Source organism: Artemia franciscana, chromosome 1, assembly GCF_032884065.1.
Source record: "Artemia franciscana chromosome 1, ASM3288406v1, whole genome shotgun sequence".
NCBI lineage: Eukaryota > Metazoa > Arthropoda > Branchiopoda > Anostraca > Artemiidae > Artemia > Artemia franciscana.
In genome coordinates this window covers 67,724,873-67,749,506 of record NC_088863.1, presented here as the reverse complement: position 1 = coordinate 67,749,506, position 24,634 = coordinate 67,724,873, and the positions used below count along the sequence as shown (strand labels likewise).

At 35.0% G+C, this 24,634-nt stretch overlaps 1 protein-coding gene across 1 annotated transcript in view; it reads left to right on the top strand.

Moving 5' to 3' along the window:
- Window positions 1-24,634, top strand: part of LOC136033179 (long-chain-fatty-acid--CoA ligase 4-like) — a gene marked incomplete in the record, with an annotated part of 65,913 nt that overhangs the window by 13,760 nt on the left and 27,519 nt on the right. The window contains 4 exon segments of the mRNA XM_065713879.1: window positions 3,660-3,837; window positions 13,486-13,616; window positions 16,308-16,428; window positions 19,727-19,927. Coding sequence (XP_065569951.1) covers window positions 3,660-3,837; window positions 13,486-13,616; window positions 16,308-16,428; window positions 19,727-19,927 — 631 coding nt within the window.

Here is a 24,634-nt window from a genome sequence, read left to right as displayed (position 1 = left end):
TTATGCAAATAGTTTGTTTTATTTAGTTCAACGTCCTAAGCATTCCCTGAAAACTTCAGGTTAATACCCTTAGAGAACCTCCTTTCTCAATAGCGAATCAAATATGTAAACAATAGGCAGAATTCAAAGCCTGCAGCCCTTGTCCCAAGGGCCGTGGGGATTTCTCTCATTCCCAGGGGCATAGTTGCTGGACCATTCAACTATGATAGAAAAATTGGCTCTGCTCCAATCATTTTTGACTCTTAAAAAGGCCAGTAGAATATTAAATTTCCAATTGAATCAATTCTCCCAAATTTCTATGACAGTTATATCTATACGAAGGGGCTTCATGGGAAAAAATAATAGCACATAGCTTCTAATAATAATTACGTTTTTTTTTAGGCAGCTCTATTATGCTGCCCATGATTTCTGGTCGTTTAAGTTTGAATTGTTATAGGATTGTATTTTTGCTAGTCTTAGGCTTTACTATGGCTACTGCTACTACTACTAATACTAACAACTCACCGCAGCACCAAGCCGCCTGACGCCAACAAAGCTACGCACGCTCCTCCTCCATCCCAATCTATTCAAAGTCTCCCTGTTTACACCCTCCCAGAATGTTCTCATTTCTTTTAAACGTTCTTTATGACATCCTACCACCCCAACCGCGGACGACCTGCTTTTCTTTTAGCCCTAGACGGTTGGCCGAAAAGGACGATCTTTGACAATCTGTCATCATTTATCCGCAGAACGTGCCCTAGCCATCTCAACCTTTCTCGTATTATAGCCTAGAAAGCGGAATTGAACCATACTTGTTGTGCAGCCTACTGTTTGAAATACGGAGTGTCAGCCGGGTACCCAGAACAATCCTCAGAGAATTTCTCTTGAAAACATCCAGCAAATCTTCCTCTGATTTTAGGAGTGCCCATGCTCCATAGCCATATTTTACCACTGCCATCACTGTAGCTTCCAATATTCTAATCTTAGTTTGCAGACTGGTCTTACTACTCTTCCGAACTTTTTTTTAACTGTGAAAAAACACCCAGAGCCTTGGCTATTCTACTTTTAACACCTTTACTACTCTCGCCGTTTTTACTAATAATGCTACCAAGGTAAGTGAAGCTGTCCATTTGACAAACTTTTCCTTACCCAATGTCACCTTTTCATCTTCACCTATTACAAGCCTAATTGACTTGGTCTTCTTAACATTAATTTTCAAACCTATTCTAGCACCCTGAACTCGCTTAACCTCTAAAAGTTCATTCATTTCACTCACATTTTCATCTAGAATGCTTACATCATCAGCATAATCTAAGTCTAGGATAGCCCCCCCCCCCCGTTTGATTCCGTGGTCTCCATTGCCTTTCTGTGCTTCTTAAAGCAAACTGCATCAAAATGATCCAATTATTTTTTTTTACATTTTAGTATCTCAAAGTGTCTCTAGTCTGAGCAAACATAATACTTGAAACTTTAAAAATATGCAAATACCAAGGAAAAATAAAATATAAGAAGAATGGATAAGACTTGACCTTTCAACGGAAGGAGTCATGGACCCCTTGACCTCTCTTTCAGACAGCCCTGGTCCCAGCCTCTCTGTGTGGAAGAACAATTTAATGAGCTGCTATTTTCCATATTATACGCATGAATCTTCTGTTTGCTAGAGATTTATGTATATTTACAAAGCGTGTCCTGTATTACTAATGGTTGTCAAATTCATTGTATCCAATTTGTTTGTTCCCAAATTTAAGCCAATTAGTTAATCGTACATGGATTAATAAGTGAATTATTGAAATTGTTCACAATTGGTGCAAATATTTCTGAGCACTTTTGCGGGCTGTTTCTTGGATCTGGCTGTTTTTTTTTGTTTTTTGTTTTTTTTTTTTTTTTAGAAAAAAGACTACTAGGACAAAACCAATGTGTTGCTTCTGTAGCACAAGAAAACTGGGAGTAATAAATGAATAAAATCAGTTTAACTGAGAGTTTAACAGCTAACAGGATAACTGAATAGAAACAAGTTTAAATCATATTTTTGCGCTTTATTTTTTCAATTTTCACTATTTGTCTCAATGTCTCAATAATGAAATGATTCCACTTTTCAGTAAAGCTGCCGTTTTTGCTATAACAGGTTAACTCTCCCCTATCAGCCCTTTGTTGCACGCCTAGTCTAATTATGTTCATTTAAACGCTGCAAGTCCCGGAAGGTTAATTCTCTGTATTTACATTGATCTTAAGAACTTTTCGTGGAAAGCTAAAATATTTGGGACATTTCGTGTCCCCCCTCCAAAAAAAGCAAATTTATCGGACTTCTCGCTAGTATTTAATGAGTATATGTGCAATAAAGTACAACCACCATTCTGACCATCTAAATTGTCTCTAATGGCTTTTTGTTTTGCATTGACTACGCATACGTCTTAGGACAAATGCGTTAGTGTGTGGAAGAAAATATCTGAAACTAAGAGATAATATAAATAGCCTTTCGGTATCTCTAAACACAGGGCCGTTCCTAGGGTTGGCGGTGCCTTGGAAAAAATTAATTATAGTTCTCATTAATTTGATAGTTTTGTTGAAACATTTTTTTATTGATTAATGTAGAGCTTGAACTGACTTTTTTTAAGCAAAAAAAAACGAATCAAAGCGAAAAGTTTGATCTAAGTGAGCAATTCTTCAGTCGTGGTACACCGCCCCCCAAGCTAAGGTGTCCGTTGCAACTGCCCCGGTAGCTCCATCCTTAGGAGTGGCTCTGCCTAAATCTCTGTTTTGCTTTCAAATGTTTGCTTCATTAACAGAAATTTACTCAATTAAAGCCTTTTGTAGTTATTCAGTTCAAAATTGTTGTTTTACAACACAAAATGCATGAAATTGTGGCTTCGCCCTGGCATCATCTCTTTTTTTTATGACTAGTAAAACCCCTAGAATCGATGGCTGGATCTGATGACTCTTGAAAAAACAGTAAATAAGGACAAATTCTTAGCCATACATCTCGGGACAAATGTGGACTATTGTATTATTTTGACTGAGAGTTGTTTGAAACCTCCCTTTTTGGGTTTCCCGGCATATTGAATGCAACGGTACGTTTGTGGACCCAGATAAGAATATTGGCAGTCATGGTAATGAAAGTGGTCAAGTATGGCTCTGAAGCGTGGGTGCTTTGACAGGCAGAGATAAATTCCATGTGTTTTCAGAGGAATTGGTCATTGATTGTAATAGATATCCGTTTGACTCACTGAATGTCAAACAACAAGATGTTAAAAAAAAATGGTCCAATCCCACTTTCTAGGGCTGTAATGAAAGAAACATTGAGACGGCCAGGGTATTTTTACGAATAAAGACCGACAGATTGTCGCCTCTGAATGGAGCGATAAGAGGTAACAAAGAAGGATTTTAGAGAAAATTGGAATTGTATGAGAGGGGATTAAGAGTAAACCTTTGAACAAACCAGAATGGAGGGACTTGTGTAGTTATGTTGGCCTAAGGTGTCTCGGTGCTATAGTGAATTGTCAGTTGTAGTTGCGGCAGTAGGATTTGATGATTTATTATTATTATTATCTATATCGCAAAGTTTTCCCTGGCTCGTTTTCATAAAACTATTATCTTAATAACTAAATCCTATTGCTTTGTGACATATTGTGGTGTTCTTTTCTCTTTTCCATCTTTATCTGTTTGATTTTATATGATTTCAGTTTGTTCTTGGCGATTACAGATGGCGGACATTTATTGACATGGATGTTGACGTGGACAATTTTGGGCGTGGATTGGCGGAACTTGGTGTTACAGATAGGGAAAGAGTTGTCATATTCTCAGAAACAAGAGTCGAATGGCTTGTTGCCACGTTCGGATGTCTAAGACGTGGGATGACCTGTGAGTTTTTTTTGCCTTTCGCTTTTTTGTAGCATTTGTGAAGTGGGTGTTAAATTTTTCAAAGATATTTACTACTACACTCAATTTAAGCGGGTACAACCTAAAACTTGAACACAGATAATTAAACTTTTTTATTTGCTTTTTTTGCTTCTTTTCCTCCAGTCTTTCAGCACTAAGTTGCCAAGCAATTTCTTTTCTTATCATGAAGTCATTTTTGTTGATTTTTTTCTATATACTTTTCTCTTCGTTAGCACCGCTTTTCCTTGGCTGGGAAGACCAAACTTGAATTTTAAACCTTGAACTCATTCAGTTTAATTCCTCAGATTTATTTTAAAAGGTCCAAAAGAATAAACTCCTGCTAGACATTTATGTGGAATGCACCCCAACACCTAGTTGGTGGGGCGCTTCGCGCCCCCCCCAAGCCCCCCCGCGCGCGTAAGTCGTTACGCGCCATTGTAGTTGTGTCCCTGTGTCCCACCTGTGAATATAGATAGATTTATATATGTGTTTCAAACTACATAAAAATTGCGAATATACAACATTCTTGGCTTTCCCACTACTGGGAGCTTTCCGTTTCCAATTGCCAGTAATTGATCTGAAGATGTTTGACCAGAGTCATCGTTTTGCAATCGGACACGCATATTTGTTGTTAATTTTAATATTTTTACGTGTGCCCATAAATTAGAATTTTTTAGGCAAGCATTCATTTCGTCTGCAGGAGTTAAACTACGTAAAAATTGCGAATATACAACATTCTTGGCTTTCCCATTGTCTGTGCATATACAAAGCCGTATGTACTAATAATGACGTCATATGCAAACGCTCTTTTTACAAACAAACAAACAAGCATACACACAACTCGTTTTTATATAGATAGATAGATAGATAGATACAATACAAATTAACTGCGTAAAACTTGCGAATATACAACATTCTTCGCTGTCCAATTGTCGCTGCATATAAATAGATTGTCAGGTTTACCGACCCTCGAACATGCAACGTACAATATTTCATGGGAAAAACAATCAGTATTAAGATCTATACCACATTTTTCTAATGATTGACCTTGAGCTTTGTTAATGGTGATTGCAAATGCTAATCGAATTGGGAATTGCAATCTTTTAAATTGAAAAGGCAGATCCGTTGGAATCATGGGAATGCGAGGAATAAGAACAGCCTCACCCTCAAAAGGCCCTGTCAAGATTGTGGCCTCTATTAAGTTTTCCATTGTTTTTTTACGGCAAGTCGCGCGCCATTGCAAAGCTTTGGTGGGTTGATATTTCTTAAAAGTATTATTGGTACGCCTATTTTTAGTTGTAGCACGTGTGGTGGAAACCCTGAAAGATCTATGGAATTTAAAAATTCAGATGGATAATTAACCGCTTCATTTGGTTCCAAAACTGTGTCGACTGACTTGTAAAGGACTGCCTGGTCTCGAATCTTGGTCAAGACAATATTGTTGATTTCGTGGACGTCTATATTTTTGGGTGCGAGAATCGCTCTTTCACTTAGCCATTTATTATTTTTATAATTTTTTAGAATATTCGGAAATACTTTTTCAATCAATTCATTTTTGGACGTCACTAAATTACAGAAATCAGCAGGTAGTTGTATACGTCCTGAAATTGAGTCTACTGGGAGCTTTCCGTTTCCAATTGCCAGCAATTGATCTGAAAATGTTTGACCAGAGTCATCGTTTTGCAATCGGACACGCATATTTGTAGTTAATTTTAATATTTTTACGTGTGCCCATAAATTAGAATTTTTCAGGCAAGCATTCATTTCGTCTGCAGGAGTTGATCTAGGTATTATGGGTAATGTTTGCCTGAAATCTCCCGCAAGCAATATTAATGTGCTGCCAAAGGGTTTCGACCTCCCTCTCAAATCTTTCAAGCATTGATCCAGAGCCTCGAGCGATTTTTTGTGTGCCATTGTGCACTCATCCCAAATAATAAGTTTGCATTGCTGCAATACTTTACCCATCCCAGATGATTTGGAAATATTGCACGTGGGAGTTTCTGTAGAATGCAAATTCAGAGGCAATTTCAAAGCGGAATGAGCAGTTCTTCCACCAGGCAGCAATGTTGCGGCTATTCCGGACGACGCAATTGCCAATGCTATATCATTTCTTGATCGAATTGATGCCAGAATCAGTTTTATCACAAACGTTTTACCAGTACCTCCTGGCGCATCCAAAAAGAAAATTTCTCCAACGTTGTTATCGACACAATGCATTATCGTATCATAAATGTCTTTTTGTTCCGACGTTAACTTGGAAATGTTATTTTGTACATACGACAATAGATCACTCGTACTGTAACTTTGTTCACGATCCAATTCTACACATGTCGAAACAGCAGCGATACGGTTAGGTGAAGGCATTCCCAAATCCTTAAGAGGTTTGTTTGCCATACGTACGCACAAATCTTCTATAATAACTAAAGTGTAGTTATAAATTTCTGATGTAAAATCAAAAGTCATATCTGACGTCTCTAACTGTTTTCGAAGTAGACATAAATTGATCTGGATTTTCGATTTGGGCTCCAAACGACGTCATTTGGAAACATGAGTTGTATTTTCTGATTTGTGACAAAAAACGCTTAGATTCTGACGTAGTTCCAGTAAGGAAAGTCTTCAATGGCTCTGGTGGTGCAGCCAATAGAGGAAGTTTAACTTTTCCTGAGGCGCAACACATTCCCATTGTTTCACCATTGAATTTCAAGGCCTTGCAATAGGGACAAATTTTAGACATTGTCCCGATTTGAACACATCTACTCAAGCTATAATCATCGACTGGGCTGTACCTGAATGCCAGGCGATAACTTTCAGGTTGCTCTGATTCCTCGGCACGCTTTCTTTTCTTACTTTCTCTATCAGCAGCAAGCCTGATTTCTTGCTGTTTTTGTGATTCCTCGGCACGCCTTCTTTTTTCACTTTCTCTTTTAGCAGCAAGTCTGCTTTCGCGTTGCTCTGGTAGTTCCTCGGCACGCTTTCTGTTCTTTCTTTCTCTATCAGCCTCAAGCCTGTTTCCTTGCTGTTCTTTTGATTCCTCGGCACGCTTTCTTTTCTGACTTTCTCTATCAGCAGCAAGTTTTTTGGCATAGACTCTTTGAGCATCTTCATCGGCTTTTGCCATTGTAAGTTCATCAGTCATTTTAAACTTAAACATTAATAGATTTCTACGTGAACATATATGTCTTAAATATCTTTAATGACGTCACCGTCATAGCAAAAATGACGACAACTAACTTCATTACGTCAGTCGACACAGAAACATGACGTCACCTGACAGACACACAGACAGACAACTTATTTTTATTTATATATATATATATATATATATATATATATATATATATATATATATATATATATATATATATATATATATATATATATATATATATATATATATATATGTATATATATATATATATATATATATATATATATATATATATATATATATATATATATATAGGTCTTTTCCAGTTTCTAGTGTTTTGTCTAGATTCTTTCACTAGTTTTTAATCACATTTATCAGTCCTCATTTTCATCAATCAACCCCTTAAATATTTTAAATGACATAAAATTAGAATTAGCGACTTTGTGAAATTACGTTTTTATGTTAATTGGTATCTACCAAGTGACATATAGCGATCGCAAATTCTGTCTGTCTGTCCGTCTGTCCCGGTTTTGCTACTTTGGGCACTTTCAGGTAAGCTAGGACGATGAAATTTGGCAGGCATATCAGGAACCAGACTTAATTAAATTAGAAAGTGTCATTTTGATTCGACCATCTGGGGGGGGGGGGGTAGTGGGGGACGATTAAATTGGAAAAATTAGAAAAAAGGATGTATTTTTAACTTACAAACGGGTGATCGTATCGTAATAAAATTTGATGTTTGGAAGGATATCGTGTCTCAGAGCTCTTATTTTAAATCCCCACCGGATGAGTTGACATTGGGGGGAGTTGGGATGGGGAAACGTAAAATCTTGGAAAACGCTTAAAGTAGAGAGATTGGGATGAAACTTGGTGGGAAAAATAAGCACTAGTCCTAATTACGTGACTGACATAACCGGAACGGATCCGCTCTCTTTGGGGGAATTGGGGGGGGGGGGTTAATTCTAAAAAATTAGAAAAATGAGGTATTTTTAGCTTACGAAGGAGTGATCGGATTTTAATGAAATTTGATGTTTGGAAGGATATCGTGTCTCAGAGCTCTTTTTTTAAATCCTGACCGGATCCGGTGACATTGGGGGAGTTGGGGGGACCTAAAATCTTGGAAAACGCTTAGAGTGGAGGGATCGGGGTGAAACTTGATGGGAAAAATAAGCACAAGTCCTAGATACGTGATTGACATAACCGAAACGGATCTGCTCTCTTTGGGGGAGTGGGGGGGAGGTTAATTCTAAAAAATTAAAAAAATGAGTTATTTTTAACTTACAAAAAAGTGATTATCGTAATGAAATTTCATATTTAGAAGGACCTCGTAACTCAGATCCCTTATTTTAAAACCCTAACGGATCCAGTTTCATTGGGGGGGGGGGGGAATCTTGGAAAACGCTTAAAGCTTAGAGATCGGGATGAAACCGAGTGGGAAGAATAAGCACAAATCCAAGATAAGTGACTGGCATAACTTACGAACGGGTGATCAGATCTCATTGAAATTTGATATTTAGAAGGAACCCATGTCTCAGAACTCTTATTTCAAATCCCGACCAGATCTGTTTACATTGGGGGGATTTGGAGTGGAAAACAGTAAATCTTGGAAAACGCATATGAATGTCGTAGATTCGTGATTGACGTAATCGGATTGGATCCGCTCTTTGGGGGAGTTAGGGGGTGGGGCTCAGTGCTTTGGCGAGTTTGCTGCTTCTGGACGTGGTAGGACGATGAAAATGGGTAGGCGTGTCAGGGAGCTGCACAAATTCACTTGATAAAGTCGTTTTCCCCGATTCGACCATCTGGGGGGCTGAAGGGAGAGTAAAAATTAGAAAAATTGAGGTATTTTTTACTTACGAGTGGGTGATCGGATCTTAATGAATTTTGATATCTAGGAGGATCTCGTGACTCAGAGCTCTTATTTTAAATCCCGACCAGCATTAAGCCTATGATTTTCCTTTTAAAGCAGTCTATTGATTCTTAGAATTTTGCTGTAGCTCATTCCATATGAGCTCTTAGCTCTTGTTATTTTTGTTATTCGACCATTAATTTGCTTTGACTTGTCTTTGATCATTATGAAAAACGTAAAGCTTTTAACAAAGGCATGGTAAGCATTGATGATCTTATCCAAGTTAAAATCCAAAACCCAATTATCATAACTATCATTTTCAATTCTGGCACGTTATGACTCCGCAGTCGTTTTTCTTGTAACCCTATTTTTCTTTCTTCTTCATTTTGGATTTTACCACTTCTGACAATTTGCCAATACCCTTTTCTTAAGATGCCCTTATTGGTCTAGTTTTGCATGACGGTCTGGTGTTCTGGTGTTGGGACAAAGACCTCTTTTCTTCCAACGAATTATCATTTATAACAGTTGTAAATTTTCGTTTTTGGGTCTTGTCTCATTTGATAGTCCAGGTTGTTGATTCTCCCCCGTTATGAATTTAATTTGTTCAGGGTGTATTCTTGCTCTTATCATGTTTGAAAGTTCAGCAATTGCAAAGAATCATCACTTTCATTCTCAGAAGATATTTGATTATTCAAGCAAGTCCGATTTCTAACAACGATTTCTACTAAGCCTCAAACTTTTGTTTTCAAATTTATATTTTTCGAATTGTTGTAATAATTTCATATATATATATATATATATATATATATATATATATATATATATATATATATATATATATATATATATATATATATATATATATATATATATATATATATATATATATATATCAGTATTTGTAGAAAATATTTTGCCCGAGGACATTTTGTCTAGTTCGGACATGGTCAAACATAAGGTTAACATAATTTCAACCTTATAATATATAATTATAACACTATTTATATTATTACAGTAATTATATTATAACAACATTATAACATATTAATATAATAGTTATTATATATGACAATATTTGTAGAAAATATTATGCCCGAAGACATTTTGTCAAGTTCGGACATTGTCAAACAGAAGATTAAAACAGTTTCAACATTATAATTTTATAATTATAATTATAACAATATTTGTTGAAAATATTATGCCCGAAGACATTCTGTCGAGTTCGGACATGGTTAAACAGAAGATTAAAACAGTTTCAATATTATAATTTTTGTTCTCAGGCTCGTTCCATTCAAATTATGGTGCTGTTTTGTCATGGTTGCAGCAATACATGTAATCTAGTAAAGCTTCAACCACGGCCCATAATAGCCAAAAGTTTAAAAAGGACTTAAAAAATATTGCCCAGTGACAGTTGATATTGCCCAACAACATTGCAATTTGTAGCTGATTAATAAATTTAGATCAATATTGATTGTGAAATATTATTTTAAAAACAAATTTACAGATATTTTTGAAGAACACTCCGAAATTCCTTGAAAATAGCATCAGATTGAAATTAGAAATACCCCATTAGAATTGTTGTTGTCAAAAACACTTTATAGAAAAATTACAAACTCAATCATCTTGAACAACAAGGAACATCACCTTTTGTATGGGTATTACTTACTTGCCATCTTTTCCATCATCGCATCTAGTGGGGCACTGGAAGTTCACATAAGTTTATTATTGCCAATTCACAAATAAATGAATTAAACACCACTTTCGCTCTGGAAAAAACCTATGAGGGTTTGCGGTCGCGCGAAATTCACGTAACTACTTACCTATCAACTCGACTATTCATTTAAACCTCAACTATTGAGTTAAAACTATATATATATATATATATATATATATATATATATATATATATATATATATATATATATATATATATATATATATATATATATATATATATATATATATATATATATATATATATATATATATATATATATATATATATATATATATATATATATATATATATATATATATATATATATATATATATATGAAAAAATAGATATCAATAAATAACTGAATTAAACATAATTATTGATAGATAAAATATAAAAACAAATAATAATAATAAATCTAGTCTCCGTCACTCTTCAATGCTCAACTCCCCCTCCCCCACTTTGTCTTCCCAATCCCACCTTAGTCCTTGCCCATCCTTACCTTTCCAACCCCCTTACCTCTCCAGCTCCTCATCCTCCCCTACCCAACTTAATAGCTATAATTAAATTCAGCGAATCCCCCCAAGAAAAAATTATCATTTAAATTATTTTTAAACTGAGGTACGTGTTCTGCCGCCTTAATGGTAGCTCATTCCATACAGATGGGCCAAGATCTTTCATTGAAAATGAAGACCAGGTACCACGACGTGAATCAACACCTATATTATCACTTTGCCTAGTTCCAAAATTATGCATTTTTATAAATCATTCATACACTGAAACACAAATACTGCAGGTTGGTAATCTCTTATCTGGCCGACATTAAGGAGCTTCAGGAACGTAAAACAAGCACAGGTATCATCTACATCCTGGATACATATCGATTCTTCTAACAGCTTTGTTTTGTAGAACCTGCACTCTTTTATACATGCATAAGAACTTACTGCTCCATAAAAGGCAATCGTAGGAAATATATGGATAAACCGACGAATAACTGTCATATTTCCATGCCAGATGGTAATCTTGATAAAAACCAAGATGGGGGAGATGATCAACTTGCTCGCACAGATGAGAAAAACACAGTTAAGACATTATCATCAGCAAACGAGATAAGACGCACATCTTCCAAATAAAGACGCATGAGATCAACATAGATGAGGTAAGGCACCCGACTTAAAAAAAATTTATTATGGAAGATAACTGGAAATGTAGATAACTGGAAAGATATCTGGAAGATCACTGGAAATGTAATTATATATCAAATTACTTTCTATAAATTTCACTGGATAACCCCATCATAGAGTGCCTTATGGTATCCAAAAAGTGCACTTAGGTTGCCATTTCTAGAGTGAAAGGCTAGGAAGAATAAAAAGGATGCCATCAGATTTTTCATGGTCTTTCTGTCTTTTTTTTTTAATGTGTTTGTGGTGATTTCATTGGCCCTTTCATGAGCCCTTGTGTTGGGTTGTTGCCTCTGAATTATTTGTCTTTATTATTTTTTCTATTGTTTGGTAAATGACGACTTATACTTATTGACGACATGACTGCCTGTCCATGGATTATTCTTTATGGTTGATTGTGTATGGCTATGCTGTTTGACCTATGTGATTGTATGGATGAGTAGGGTTAAGGCCTCATTCAAGTGCTGGTCTATATTAATCACTAATTTAGGAAAACAGTCTTCGTTTTCTCCTTCTGTCTTTTTTTTTTTTTTGTGTTTGTGCTGTTGCATTGATGATTTCTCATCAATGAGAAATATATATATATATATATATATATATATATATATATATATATATATAATATATATATATATATATATATATATATATGCAGTATATATTTGCACTATTGGCTCAAATAAATTGATTTGTAGTGTTTCTCTAAATATGTAGAACATTGAAAAGATATTGCTTTAGAGCCTCAGAGAACATTGTTATCTATCCTTCTATGTTCTGCACTGTACTTTAGGACTTTTTTGCTCTATTTTTATTTTTTTGCGTTGATTTTATGTTTTCAATAAGCGTTAGTCTTTCAGCATTCTGCAAAGCTATGGAAATATCACAGTCTAGTTTATATGAATCCATATTGCACGGTCTTGCATATTTTATGTCGATTAAACTACGAAGGAGTAATTTTAGTTCGCTTCAAGTTTCACCACACTTTCATCAGAAAAACTTACATTATTATAATTATTAATAGTTGTATAGCTTCTATAGCAAGATCTCTATGCTTCGAAAAATATGTTTATGTAATGACATTGGTAAAATAGTTATTTTACAAAAAAAAATAGGAAGAAGTTAAGTAAATGAACCTCCCAGTAACGGGTCTATGCTCTAAATTATTTCCTTAGAAGGTCTGCGAAGTTCACATCCTATTACTCCAAATGGCATTGATCTTTTTATATTTTGAATAATACTTAGTGTTGTAAAAATGAAACCTTTGGAAATATCTTTATATCAATATCTTATTTAGAAGGAAGACCTAAGGAAAGTGTGCTAAGCTGCATGCCTTTGTGAAATAGAGGACTATAAGTTTTGTAAGAATTTACAACAGTGTGTTTGAAATTTAAACAGGAAAAGGAAACTCCAGCAGTAAAGGTCCAGTTCAGGTCATTGAAGCTTTTTTTTTCTTGAAAACCTAGTATCTCAGAAAAGTAGACTCAACAAGAACTAAGGAAAAACATATCCATGGGGTATAAGATAGATAAATTGTATTCTGAAGAATTTTCTAAGCCTTGGAAATAAGGAATTAGTAGCTTTAAAACGCCCTCCTGGTAGCATTTTAGGCCCGGAATTAGTTCATGATATTCTCATTCTCCTAACTCAACTACTTTCCAAGATAGAAAAATCCCATAATTTAGAAATTTACTAAGTTATTTTTTTCAATTCTTCAAGTTGCTATCTTTCTTTTAGGTGTCACTCTTTATGCTAATCTTGGAGAAGAGGCTATTATTCATGGCATTAACGAAACTGACACAGAGACAATAATTACATCACATGAACTTTTACCAAAATTTCATCAAATTCTTCGTATGACACCAAAGGTGAATTTCTCTTCTATTTGAATATAGAAAATGGTACTAGAATCTAACGCCCAGGTCATTTTATTGTGATACTTGTTCATATTTTGTCAGGTTGAAAATCAGGTTGATCGACTTCAAGCGTAAAGTTTAAGATTGGCCAATCAGAGTACGGGTTTAAAATATACTTTTTGCTTTGACAGCTTGAAACCAAAGCGAACATCAAAATCCCAAAGAAATAAATTTTCTATATTTGGATTTTGGATATAGAATTTGCAATACCACTAGGGAATTTGCAAAGGATTCGAACTTTGAGTTTCTGGAAAATGTCAATGAGGTGTTGTGTAAGTGAAGTGCACAACACCAACATAGGCTAGTTGAAAACAAAGGCCGGAAAACAATGCAGCTGTATGACGACATTCCTAGAAAATTATATGCTGAGTCTATCATTGAGACTAGTACAAATCGTCACTTAGATCGAATTTCTTACTTTGATTCGGTTTTTTTTTTTTTTTTTTTTTGCTTAAAAAAAATCAGTTCAAGTTCTGCATTAATCAGTAAAAAATGTTTCAACAAAACTATCAAATTAATGAGAGCTATAGTTAATTTTTCCCAAGGCACCACCAACCCTAGGAACGGCCCTGTGTTTAGAGATACCGAAAGGCTATTTATCTCTTAGTTTCAGATATTTTCTTCCACACACTAACGCATTTGTCCTAAGACGTATGCGTAGTCAATGCAAAACAAAAAGTCAATCAAACCAAAAACGAACGGAAATAAAAGTAAACAATCACATTATACGTAAAGATAACAGATACTGCTATAGATCAACGAGTAAGTCCCAAAACGAGCGGAAATAAAAAAAACAATTAAGTTAAACTTAAAACTAAGACAAACTGCTACAGAAAGGAGTAGGACTACTGTGTCCTTTAAACTGTAAGCCCCTTACCCTTATTTAATTTTTTTTTTGGGGGGGGGATTAAATTGGGGAGATAGCACCGCTCTTATCTGTAAGCCTTGCGATATTTTAAGTCTTGACTTAACTACTGAAAAAATCTATGATACAAACAAAATCTACTGTATGATATTTACAAACTCAGGGTTTATTGTCAACTGTTTATTATCCGCCGCTTCTGTCAATGTTGCAGTGTTAGTTCTCTTTTCAGCATAGTCAAATAAAAGAATATCGACAAATAGAATAAACAAATCAAATGGGTAAGAAAAGCCTGTAATTTGGGCAAGTTTTTTGTACCTCACTATGACGCAGATGGGGTAAAAATTGTTTTGTTTCTGGATAGTGGAAGAGAAAGTATTCATACTTCGCTTCTCTCTTTTTTTTCTCTCTCTCTCTCGTCGCTCTATTTTCCCTTTTCGATTCTTGAAATGAATCTGAAAATGACAAACGGGACTGTGGCCAGTAAAAGGAAACGAAGAGAACAAAAATCAAATGAATATTTTGCCCGTATACAACAAGGCGTTTTCAGTGTAGATAAAAGATAAAACAACTGAAATCTAAAACTAAAGTAATATAGATAAAAATATGTATAAAACTAAAACAGGTTTACTAATATATATACATAATTACTCACGTATACAATTACCTTCTTGAAACCAATGAATTTTGTAGCTAGTCTTATTGTATCCCGATTTTACGAAGATGTGGTAAATTATTTCGAGTCTTTGGATAGTAGAAGAGATTCCATTCAAACTTCGTTTCTCTCTTTTTTCTCCCTTCTGCATTTCTTTTTTCTTTTTTTCGATTCTTCTTTTTTTTCTTTTTTTTTATTTCCCATGAAATTAATTTGAAGGTAAATAATGTTCTTAAATGGATGTTAAACGAAGATAATTTGAGGTTCTATGTTTCCTAGTTTTTGCTCTGCTTCTACTCTTTCTACTTCTTTATTTTTCTTGCGCGAGGAGTGTATTTCTCTTGGTGAGCTCCGGAACTCAAGTGCGATTGTTGACTGAAACGGGAAAAAGATGCTTAATGAAAAAATAGGTAGAAACACTACCTGATATTACCCTTGTTTTCTTTTAATTTTACTATTTATATATATTTTTTCCTATTTTTCATGCGTCATGTATAGCCAGTGTGACCTTAGAATGTAAAAAGGTACTTCCCATCTAAAGCAAGTGATTTCCCTCATTTTTCAGGCCATAGATCTTCCTTGTTGTCCAAGCTAAAGGACTGCAAATTTCTTGTGTAAGGGTTTTTGGCCAAGGCGATTTCAAGGGTGTGCTTTTGTTGCGATCCAACGTCATTTCTAGAGGTTCAGGCTATTTTTTTGTTACTATGAGTGATGTTCGTCATTTACTTGGTTGTAGATACCGCTACAAATACGATTAATAATTAGTTATTGCATTTAATCCAAAAAACGCGGAAAGCAAGTAATTTAGTCCCTGAAATGCTTATAGTATATGAAAATAGCCAGCATTTAGTCAGTTTTGCATTTACATCAAGAGGAATTGACGGTAATTTTTTATTATCCATTGTCTTGAGCAAGCAAATGATTGATTATCCTCTATATTAATCGAGTTTTGGACTTACTGAACCTTGGCTGAAACTTGATTATCGAAAATTTACCTCGAGTTTGGACTAATTCTTCTAGATTTCTAATATTTGCAATGATTAATTATTTCTTAATGGTTAATTAATTGATTATTTATCTGTTATGACTCAATAAATATTTGTAGTGATTAATTATTTCTCTTCAGGTAAAGAACGTTATAGTCTTTGAAGGACAGCTTAAACCTCTGAGTTTTGTGGATTTTAACAAAGAAGTAAAATTCAGTCGCTACACTGATGTAATTGAGCTGGGATCTAAGTCAACAAAAGGTATTCCTTATTCATTCCTGCCAGTATTTATTTATATTGTTCAACTTATCTGTCTGTACAAATCTACCTGTCTATAAATACAGAAACTCAAACTTCCGTGTTTGAGGGCTTTAACAGCTGTGTCATTCAAGCTAGGATCTTTAAATTTTTAGAAAGCAATCTTGGATCATGAAAATTACTCTAGATTACATATAGAACCTTCACTGAAAAACATTCAGATAACTTGACGTTAAATGGCGCCTTTGCAGGGCCAATTTATAGATACAACTCGGATGTTCACCGTAATGGGTATATTTCACTTTAGAATAAATTCAGCGCACTCGTGCTGAATAAACAGCAAAACTGTTTAAGCTGCAGAAGGACTGTGAAGGAGTTCTTGTGAGGACTATAGGAAACATGAAAAAAAGGAATGATAGGTATCAATCCAGGATTTGTTTCTTTCATTTAGGCTTATGATTTTTTTTTATCTTTGTTCCTTTTTATTCATTGAGAAAAGCTTACTTCGATTTTTTTCGGGTCATCTATATGACGTTATTCCAAGTTAAAAAATTTTACTTATTCAGGTTGAATATTGGTTTTATCTGGTGTGCTTCTTCTCGGGGCGGCTTTCTTCATGTCGTCGGAAACCCATGTTTAACGTTTTCAATTATTTGGATTAAAATTACTGCATTGGAACTTCGCTCTAATAATATGACGAACCCCGGGGTCTGGATGCCCTGGTTTCTTTCGTTACTAAAGAGCGATATTCCTCGTATGTTTAATCCCCTCCTCCCTCCTAAAAATCTCCTTGATTTATGTTTAGGCTATTGCTCGGAAACATAGGACTGTAATGATTGATATAATCAGAATCGGTATTGGGCATTTTGATTTCCATCTTGAGCAATGAACCAAAAGCTATATGACTTTCGAAAACATAAAGAATTTAGAAAGCCTTGTGTCCCACCCGAGGAAGACCGATTCAGAACATTTTTGTGTGATGCTCGTTTTCATCAACTATAACTGATAGTTAAATCGGTTTCAATTCAATTCACTGTACACTTTTCAGTAAACCCAAATAGGATTTCTGACTGCTGAAAAAAAAGCCTGTAATCTGCCATGCCTGTAATTGCTTGGATGTCCTTAATTTGGTTTTAACTCTCAGCACAGGACACTTCAGTTAGTGAAGAGGAGTGTGTCCCCATGGCTGCTTTTCTGATAAATTATCGTTAAAATGTGAAGGTGGCTCATTTCATTGAAGATCTAAAGTCCTAGCGCCTTTCTGAACAGCCAAATATGATCGGAGGCCAATGATCTAATTTCTGCCTTTCTTCTCTATAGTTACTCCTTTAGCCCACCCTCACTCTCTCCTCAATTATCAGGCATTATTTTTGAATTGGCCGTTTCATTGGAATATTCGAAAGCTCCAATATATTTACCTTCGGGATGATCAGTGCAAGGGTATATCCAGAATACGGCCTTGATTGAATAGAGAAGTAACATGTGTTGAGCTTTTCCCTTGGTCCCTTTGGGTAGGATAGATTATCGTTAAAATGTGAAGGTGGCTCATTTCATTGAAGCTCCAAAGTCTTAGCGCCTTTCTGAACGATAGCATATGTTGAGCCAAGGTTCCAAACTATAAAATATCCCATTCTTGACGAATATATTTTAGGGAAAAAGGTGGATAGTTACACCCTGTTAAAACCAATAAACCACGTAACGGATTAAATTCATATAATTGGTGGAAGAAATTTTTCCTTCTTCCCCGCTAACACCCTTCCTTCCCCCCAGCAGTTGCATTGAATGTTGACAAGTTGCAGCTTTTTGTAACAGAAGTCTTGTTAATAAGTTAACTCTATGGGGTTGGAAGAATAAACAAGTTCGGTGACTTCTATGGCCCGCACTACCTCTCACCAACAAATTTCTTTCAAAAACATAAGCTTGGGTAAAGATCCCAAATTGTGAATTGCTATCCCTATTTCTAAATGCGTGGCGTTTAATTCATGAATCGTTTGTCGAAATTCATTCAGGATCGACAAGAGATGTAGTGTTTAGGACTTAATTTTCAGGAAAATTGGGGGAAAGAAAAGTTTCCATAGGAGAAAAAGGTTCCGAAGCTAAAGCCATTTTGGACAGATGATTTTGGTAGAATATTCTATCAGACTATTCATATGATATGATAGTCTTGGTAGACATTTTACTATGACGATGTCAAGACAAATTTATACAAAACACGTAGAAATACGGTATACGTAAACATTAAACTAGGCCTCAAAGAACTCTCTAAAATGCTCGAGTTCTGTGCTAGTACTGGAGAGAAAAAAGACAAATCACCGTTTTGCGCTCTTTTCGAGATTCTTGAAAAATTATTTTCATGATAAAGTTTTACTTTAAAGATAAACATACATAGCAGTTTCTACTCATGTGTCAAATTTGTTTGTTTTTTTTTCGATCTAGCAGTTTGATTTTGAAACGAGTTTTCTGCATTTTTTTCACAACACTATACTTGTCTCGATAGATGTCGAGCAGAGGAGGGGGACAAGGCCTAGTTCAACCCCTTTAGCAAGGCTTAGTTGTTGTATGTCAGTTCCTGCTCCTATAGGGCACATTTCCAATTACCTTTCGAATGGAAGCCCTCTTGAGGTAATATGATAGTTCGTATAACTTATACTGGTTCGATATGACCACTCCTAGTGAGAAGGGAAATAAAAACCAAATTAACTTGCACTTGTAACGGGAAAAATATCCGTATTCTTGTAGTTAGAGGCCTTCAGAATTGTGTAGGACGATTCTTGGACTTCCAGAATTTGGCAGTGCAAGTTTTCTTCAGGATTGTATCACTTTTGAATGGCGTTCTTCCCAACCCCCTTTTTTTCTGGAATTATGCGAATTGGTTTCTGCTAATAAGTTTGGTGATTGCCTTTAAACTTGTTAACTTTACATATTTGGGATAAAAATAAAATACAGATTTTTTTTTGTTTTACCATAGCACAAAAATAAAAAATTGATTGCTCTTTTATTCAACCTATCTAATGTAATTGTATTCTGGTCTAGTTCACACATAACAACCTATCAAGATAACATATCCTCAACGACTGCCACCAACACATATATTTACGACTCTTTTTGTAATAATTTTATATTTGAAGGTACTATGCGCCACGGGACGTTCTTTATTTGACTGCATATACTGCTGTAACAATGAATATCCCGGACAGTGACGGTTGCTTAATATTTTTGAAATTTTGAGTTAATCATTTTTTACAGCTCATATCTTTTTACGCAGGTGAATATCCTTGCTAATAAATATTTACGTTTCCAGCTGGTACTTGGCCATCTGCCAATGATATTGCCATTATAATGTACACAAGCGGATCAACTGGAACTCCAAAAGGAGTCATGATGACTCATAAAAATATCATATCAGCCCTAATGTCATACACAAATGTTGTTAGTAAGATGTTCAACAATGATGTCTATATGGCATATTTGCCTTTAGCTCATGTCCTTGAGCTGATTGCTGGTGAGTATTCTTTTTCTTCTTTTTGACCATCATCTGTTTTTTTTTTTCTTGTCCAATCTATCTGCCTACCTTGTCTAAAATCTATCTGCTCTTTTTCAAAAGACAGTTTCAACTGGTCTTTAGGTGGAAATACTGTCTATCTGCTTTTGCATATCTGTCTATCTGCTTTTTAAAATGCCTGACCAGTCACACATTCTCAAAATTCAAATATTTTGCTGCAGCTTATATATGAAGACCCTTATTTTATTTTAGACTTGTCATTAGGTTGTTCTTATTATTTTTTATTTGTTGAAATTTTCGGATCTCACTTTTTAGTTTTTGAAGACCAGTCTAAAGGTTGTCAGCTTCTTTTTTTTTAGGTTAAGCTGATTTAAGTTCAAGTTCCAACGAAAAACGACAATTTTTGGTATTATTCGATAGCTGAGATTTAGCTTTATGAATTCGCCTCATTACAGTTTCGAAATTAGCTTCAGATTGTTTTATTTTGTTTTTTTAGAAAGAAAAATATTTTCAAAAACATGGAATTTGGTGACCAAGATGCAGCTACAATTTTAGCCGAATCAGAGGCAACACTATAGCGTTGCCTATAGTAAAGGCCACACGGCTCCAATGTTTTATTTTATTATTATTTTTCAGAGGCACTTCATATGGATGGGTCGTCACATAAACTTTGGAGGGGGCTCACTCGATTGGAAATTGGAAGTGCTAGTGCCTTTTTTAAGAGTCGAAGTGATCGGAGGACAACCAGCTCCCATACCCCTTTATCCTTTTTTATTTCCCCCCTCTGTGCCCTTTTTTCCTCAAATCCATCCGATAAGAACTTTGAGATAGCAATTTTTTTTAAATACTTTTAAATACTTAAATACGTTATATGAAGATCGTATAACGAAAACTCTGGGGTCGACACAAACCCCCGGGGCCCAGGGGCAGGCGTTGTAAGTTATATCAAGGTTCTTATGAGAGGGATGCTCATATAAACTGTGCCCTGGGGACTCGTATGGTTCTTATTGAAGGGATACTCGTAGAAAAATCAGAAAGGGCTTTCTTGATTCGAAGTTGGAATTTCTAGTTCAGTTTTCGAGAGTCAAAAGAAATTGGAAGGCAACTAGTCCCCTACGCCCCTTTTACCCCAATTGCATCCGGTGAAAATTTCGAGATGTCTATTTTATTAAAGAGTCTGATTTTATTAAAGAGTTCAAAAGTCAGATGAGAAAAACTCTGGTGTCGATACAACCATCCAGGACCGGGGAGCAGGCATTCTAAGTTATGCCCTGGGGGCATATATGATTTCTATGGAAAGGATGCTCGTATAAACTTCATACAAGGCTCATTTGACTGGAAATTGAAAGTTGCAGTTCAGTTTTTAAAAGCTAAATAGATCGGAGGGCAACTCCCCCCACGCTCTTTTTACCCAAACCCATCTTTTACATTCAGAAAATAGTTCAAAATTGAATAATAAAAACTCCGGTGTCGACACAACCCCCCAGGGCCAGGGGGCAGGTGTTTTAAGTTATGTCGTGGTGAGAGGGATGCTCATATAAACTTCAGAGAGGGCTCATTTTTTTGGAAATTGAAAATTATAATTCACTTTTTAAGAATCAAAAGAGATCTTAGGGTAACCTAGCCCCCTCCCCTACCACACACACACCCTTTTTTTACCCAAAAACATCAGATAAAATTTTGAGATAGCCATTTTGTTAAAAATAGTTCAAAGGTCAGATTAGAAAAAAATCCTGTATCGACGCAACCTCCCAGGGCCTGGGTGCAGGGGTTGTAAGTTATGCTCTGGTGGTATATATGGCTCTTATGAAAGGGATAAAACCTTGAGATAGCCATTTTGTTAAAAATAATTCTAACGTCAGATAAGAAAAACTCCTGTGTCGACACAACCGCCCAGGGCCTGGGGGTAGGCGTTGTAAGTTATACTCTTGGGGCATATATGGTTCTTATGAAAGAAATGTTCGTATAAACTTTGGAGAGTTTTTTTCATTTGATTGGAAAGAATATGATTTATTGGCTAAAATAGCACACAAGCTAGCATAAGCACGTCAGAACAGTTACAATGACAAAACAGATATTAGGGATAAACGTAATTAAAAAATTCAATCAATTATTAAAATGCGAAACAAAATAGGGAACAAAAGAGTTTTTGTACCTCATGGTCAACATTTGGGGACACAAGTCAAGTTGGGTATTTTTAGATCTACGAGCATTAAGTCTTGTATTAGGAAGGATTAGGGGATTTTCTTTGAAGGGGGGAAGAAGACGTCGATGATAGTCAGAAATAAGGCAATTGTGACCAAAACTCATTGTAAGGATGTGACGTCGCAATTCCAGTGTAGTAAGCTCAAGTCTAGCCAAACATTCATCGTATGTAGTATAGGACGTCCCAAGTATAATTTTTATTGCTCTTTATTGAATGTTTTCAATTTTAGAACATTGGTTTTTGGTCAACCCAGGGGGCCAGACAGGCAAAGCATATTCAAGACAGGGTCTAATATAAGAACAATGAATTATTTTAAGGTTTTGGACTGAGAAGGGAGAAGATTTAAGGAGAAAACTACCAGATTTAAATAAGTGAGAAGTGTGGGACTTCCATTTAAGGTCATTGTCCAACTGCACACCAAGCAGTTTGACCGTATTTAAATTTGGTATGCAAAGGTAATTATTGATATAGGGTATATTTTTAAAAAAGGAGAATAGCATAAAACTGCTTTTGGGTATGATTTGATTGAGTTCAACATTGTGAAGATCATTCTTTAAGTTGTTAATGAGTGAGTTAAGTTTAACGTCCGAAGTATTAGAGGTTTGACTAAGGTTTAGTAATGTCAAATCTTCCACAAATTTAAAAGTGTTGTCAAAACTTGGTAAAACATAGTTAAAAACAATTAAAATGCTAAAGGACTTAATTTATTTCTTTTAGGTGCTCCACAGGAAATCAAGGTACAACCTGATAAATCTCCGTTAGGAAGGACCACACATTGCTCACGGCCAGACAAAAAAATAGCTACTATACGTAAACAAAATCTCTGGCACCCATAGCCCTTGCATTATCAATTACTTTCTGATGATCAAGTTGTCAAAAGATTGCTAATATTAGCAAAAACAGCCTCAACGTAGGAACTATTTAGCTCAAGATGTTTGAAAACGGTGTCAAGTATATAGATTAATCAATGCGTGGTGCTATGATTCGGCCTAACGCCAAACTGATTTGGGTTGATTTTATCGTGAATTTCGTCAAAGAGGAAAATGTACATAAAACTTTCAAAAATTTTAGAGAAAATAGAGGTTTTTGATATGAATTTTTTTTGAAAAACTTGAAACTTTGGCAATCAAAAATGACAGAAATTGATTTTAAAAAAATTATTTTTTGAAAAGATGTTTTCTAAAGAAAAGTATTAGCCATATTAAATTGAAGATCAGAAGAAATGGAACCCTACTACCACTCAAAATAACCAGAAATAACTATTAAAGAATAAATGAAACCCAAAGCGAACAGAAACTGAATAAACTATCATAGCAAACTAGCATACAACAGGTGCTAATATAAATGAATAAATCAATCTCAAAACGAGTAAAGCTTAAGTTGAATATGTAAATGAAGCTTAAAACAAAAAAAAATATTTTGCTATTGTAAGTAAGACGACACTAGACTCTTAAGGTCCATAACAGCGGTGCTGATCTCTGTTTTGTGGCCCTTCAGCCAGGAACTGCAATGGGGGGGGGGGCTAGGGGCAACCTTTCTGTTTGTTATTTTGCTGTTGAGGCATAAATGAAACACAAAACGAGCAGAAATTAAACAAACAAGGAAACATCAGTTGCTAATATAATTGAGTAAATAATCTTAAAACGAGTGAAACTTAAATTGAATATGCAAATCCAGCTTGAAACGAAAAAAAAAATCTCTACAAAGAGGAGTTTGGGTTTTGCCTCCTCCTTTCAGCGTAAAAGTCTAAAACCTACTTTACTGAGAACGAATTATATTACAAATATTTTCTTTTTTACTTATAAAACATTGAAAACAAACATAAACATTTCAGTAAAATTAAATTTTGAACTGATAAGCTTTCAGCAATTAATATTATTATATATCAAATATTTAGTTTAATATATTAGTTCTTTCCAAGACTATTCAAGACAAATTTAGCTACACTGCTAACAGGAGTTTAGATACTGCCCCCTTACCTAACTGTAAAACTCGTAAAGCGTACTACATCATTAGTGCTTCACTGAAAACGAATTGTATTACAAATTTTTTTTTTCCAGTTTTTGCAGCATTGAAAATGAAAATAAAATTACAGTGTAATAAAATCTGAAACTGATGGTCTTTCAGTAATTAATAGCATTATATATCATGCATTCGGTCCGATTTTATTTGTACTTTTCAGGACTGTTCAAGTATATAGTTTTCAGTAAAGTGCCAACAACGTTGTAGGTTTTAGACTTTTACAGTGAAGAAGGAGGCAAACCCCAAACTTTTCTTTGTAGAGGTTTTGTTCGTTTTAAGCTGGATTTCCATATTCAATTTAAGTTTCACTCGTTTTAAGATTTCTTTACTCATTTATATTAGTAACTGATGTTTGCTTGTTTGCTATGATTGTTTATTTAATTTCTGTTCGTTTTGACTTTCATTTATGCTTCAATAGCAAAATAATATAATTGTTTCAAGCTTGATTTGCATATTCAACTTAAGCTTTACTCGTTTTG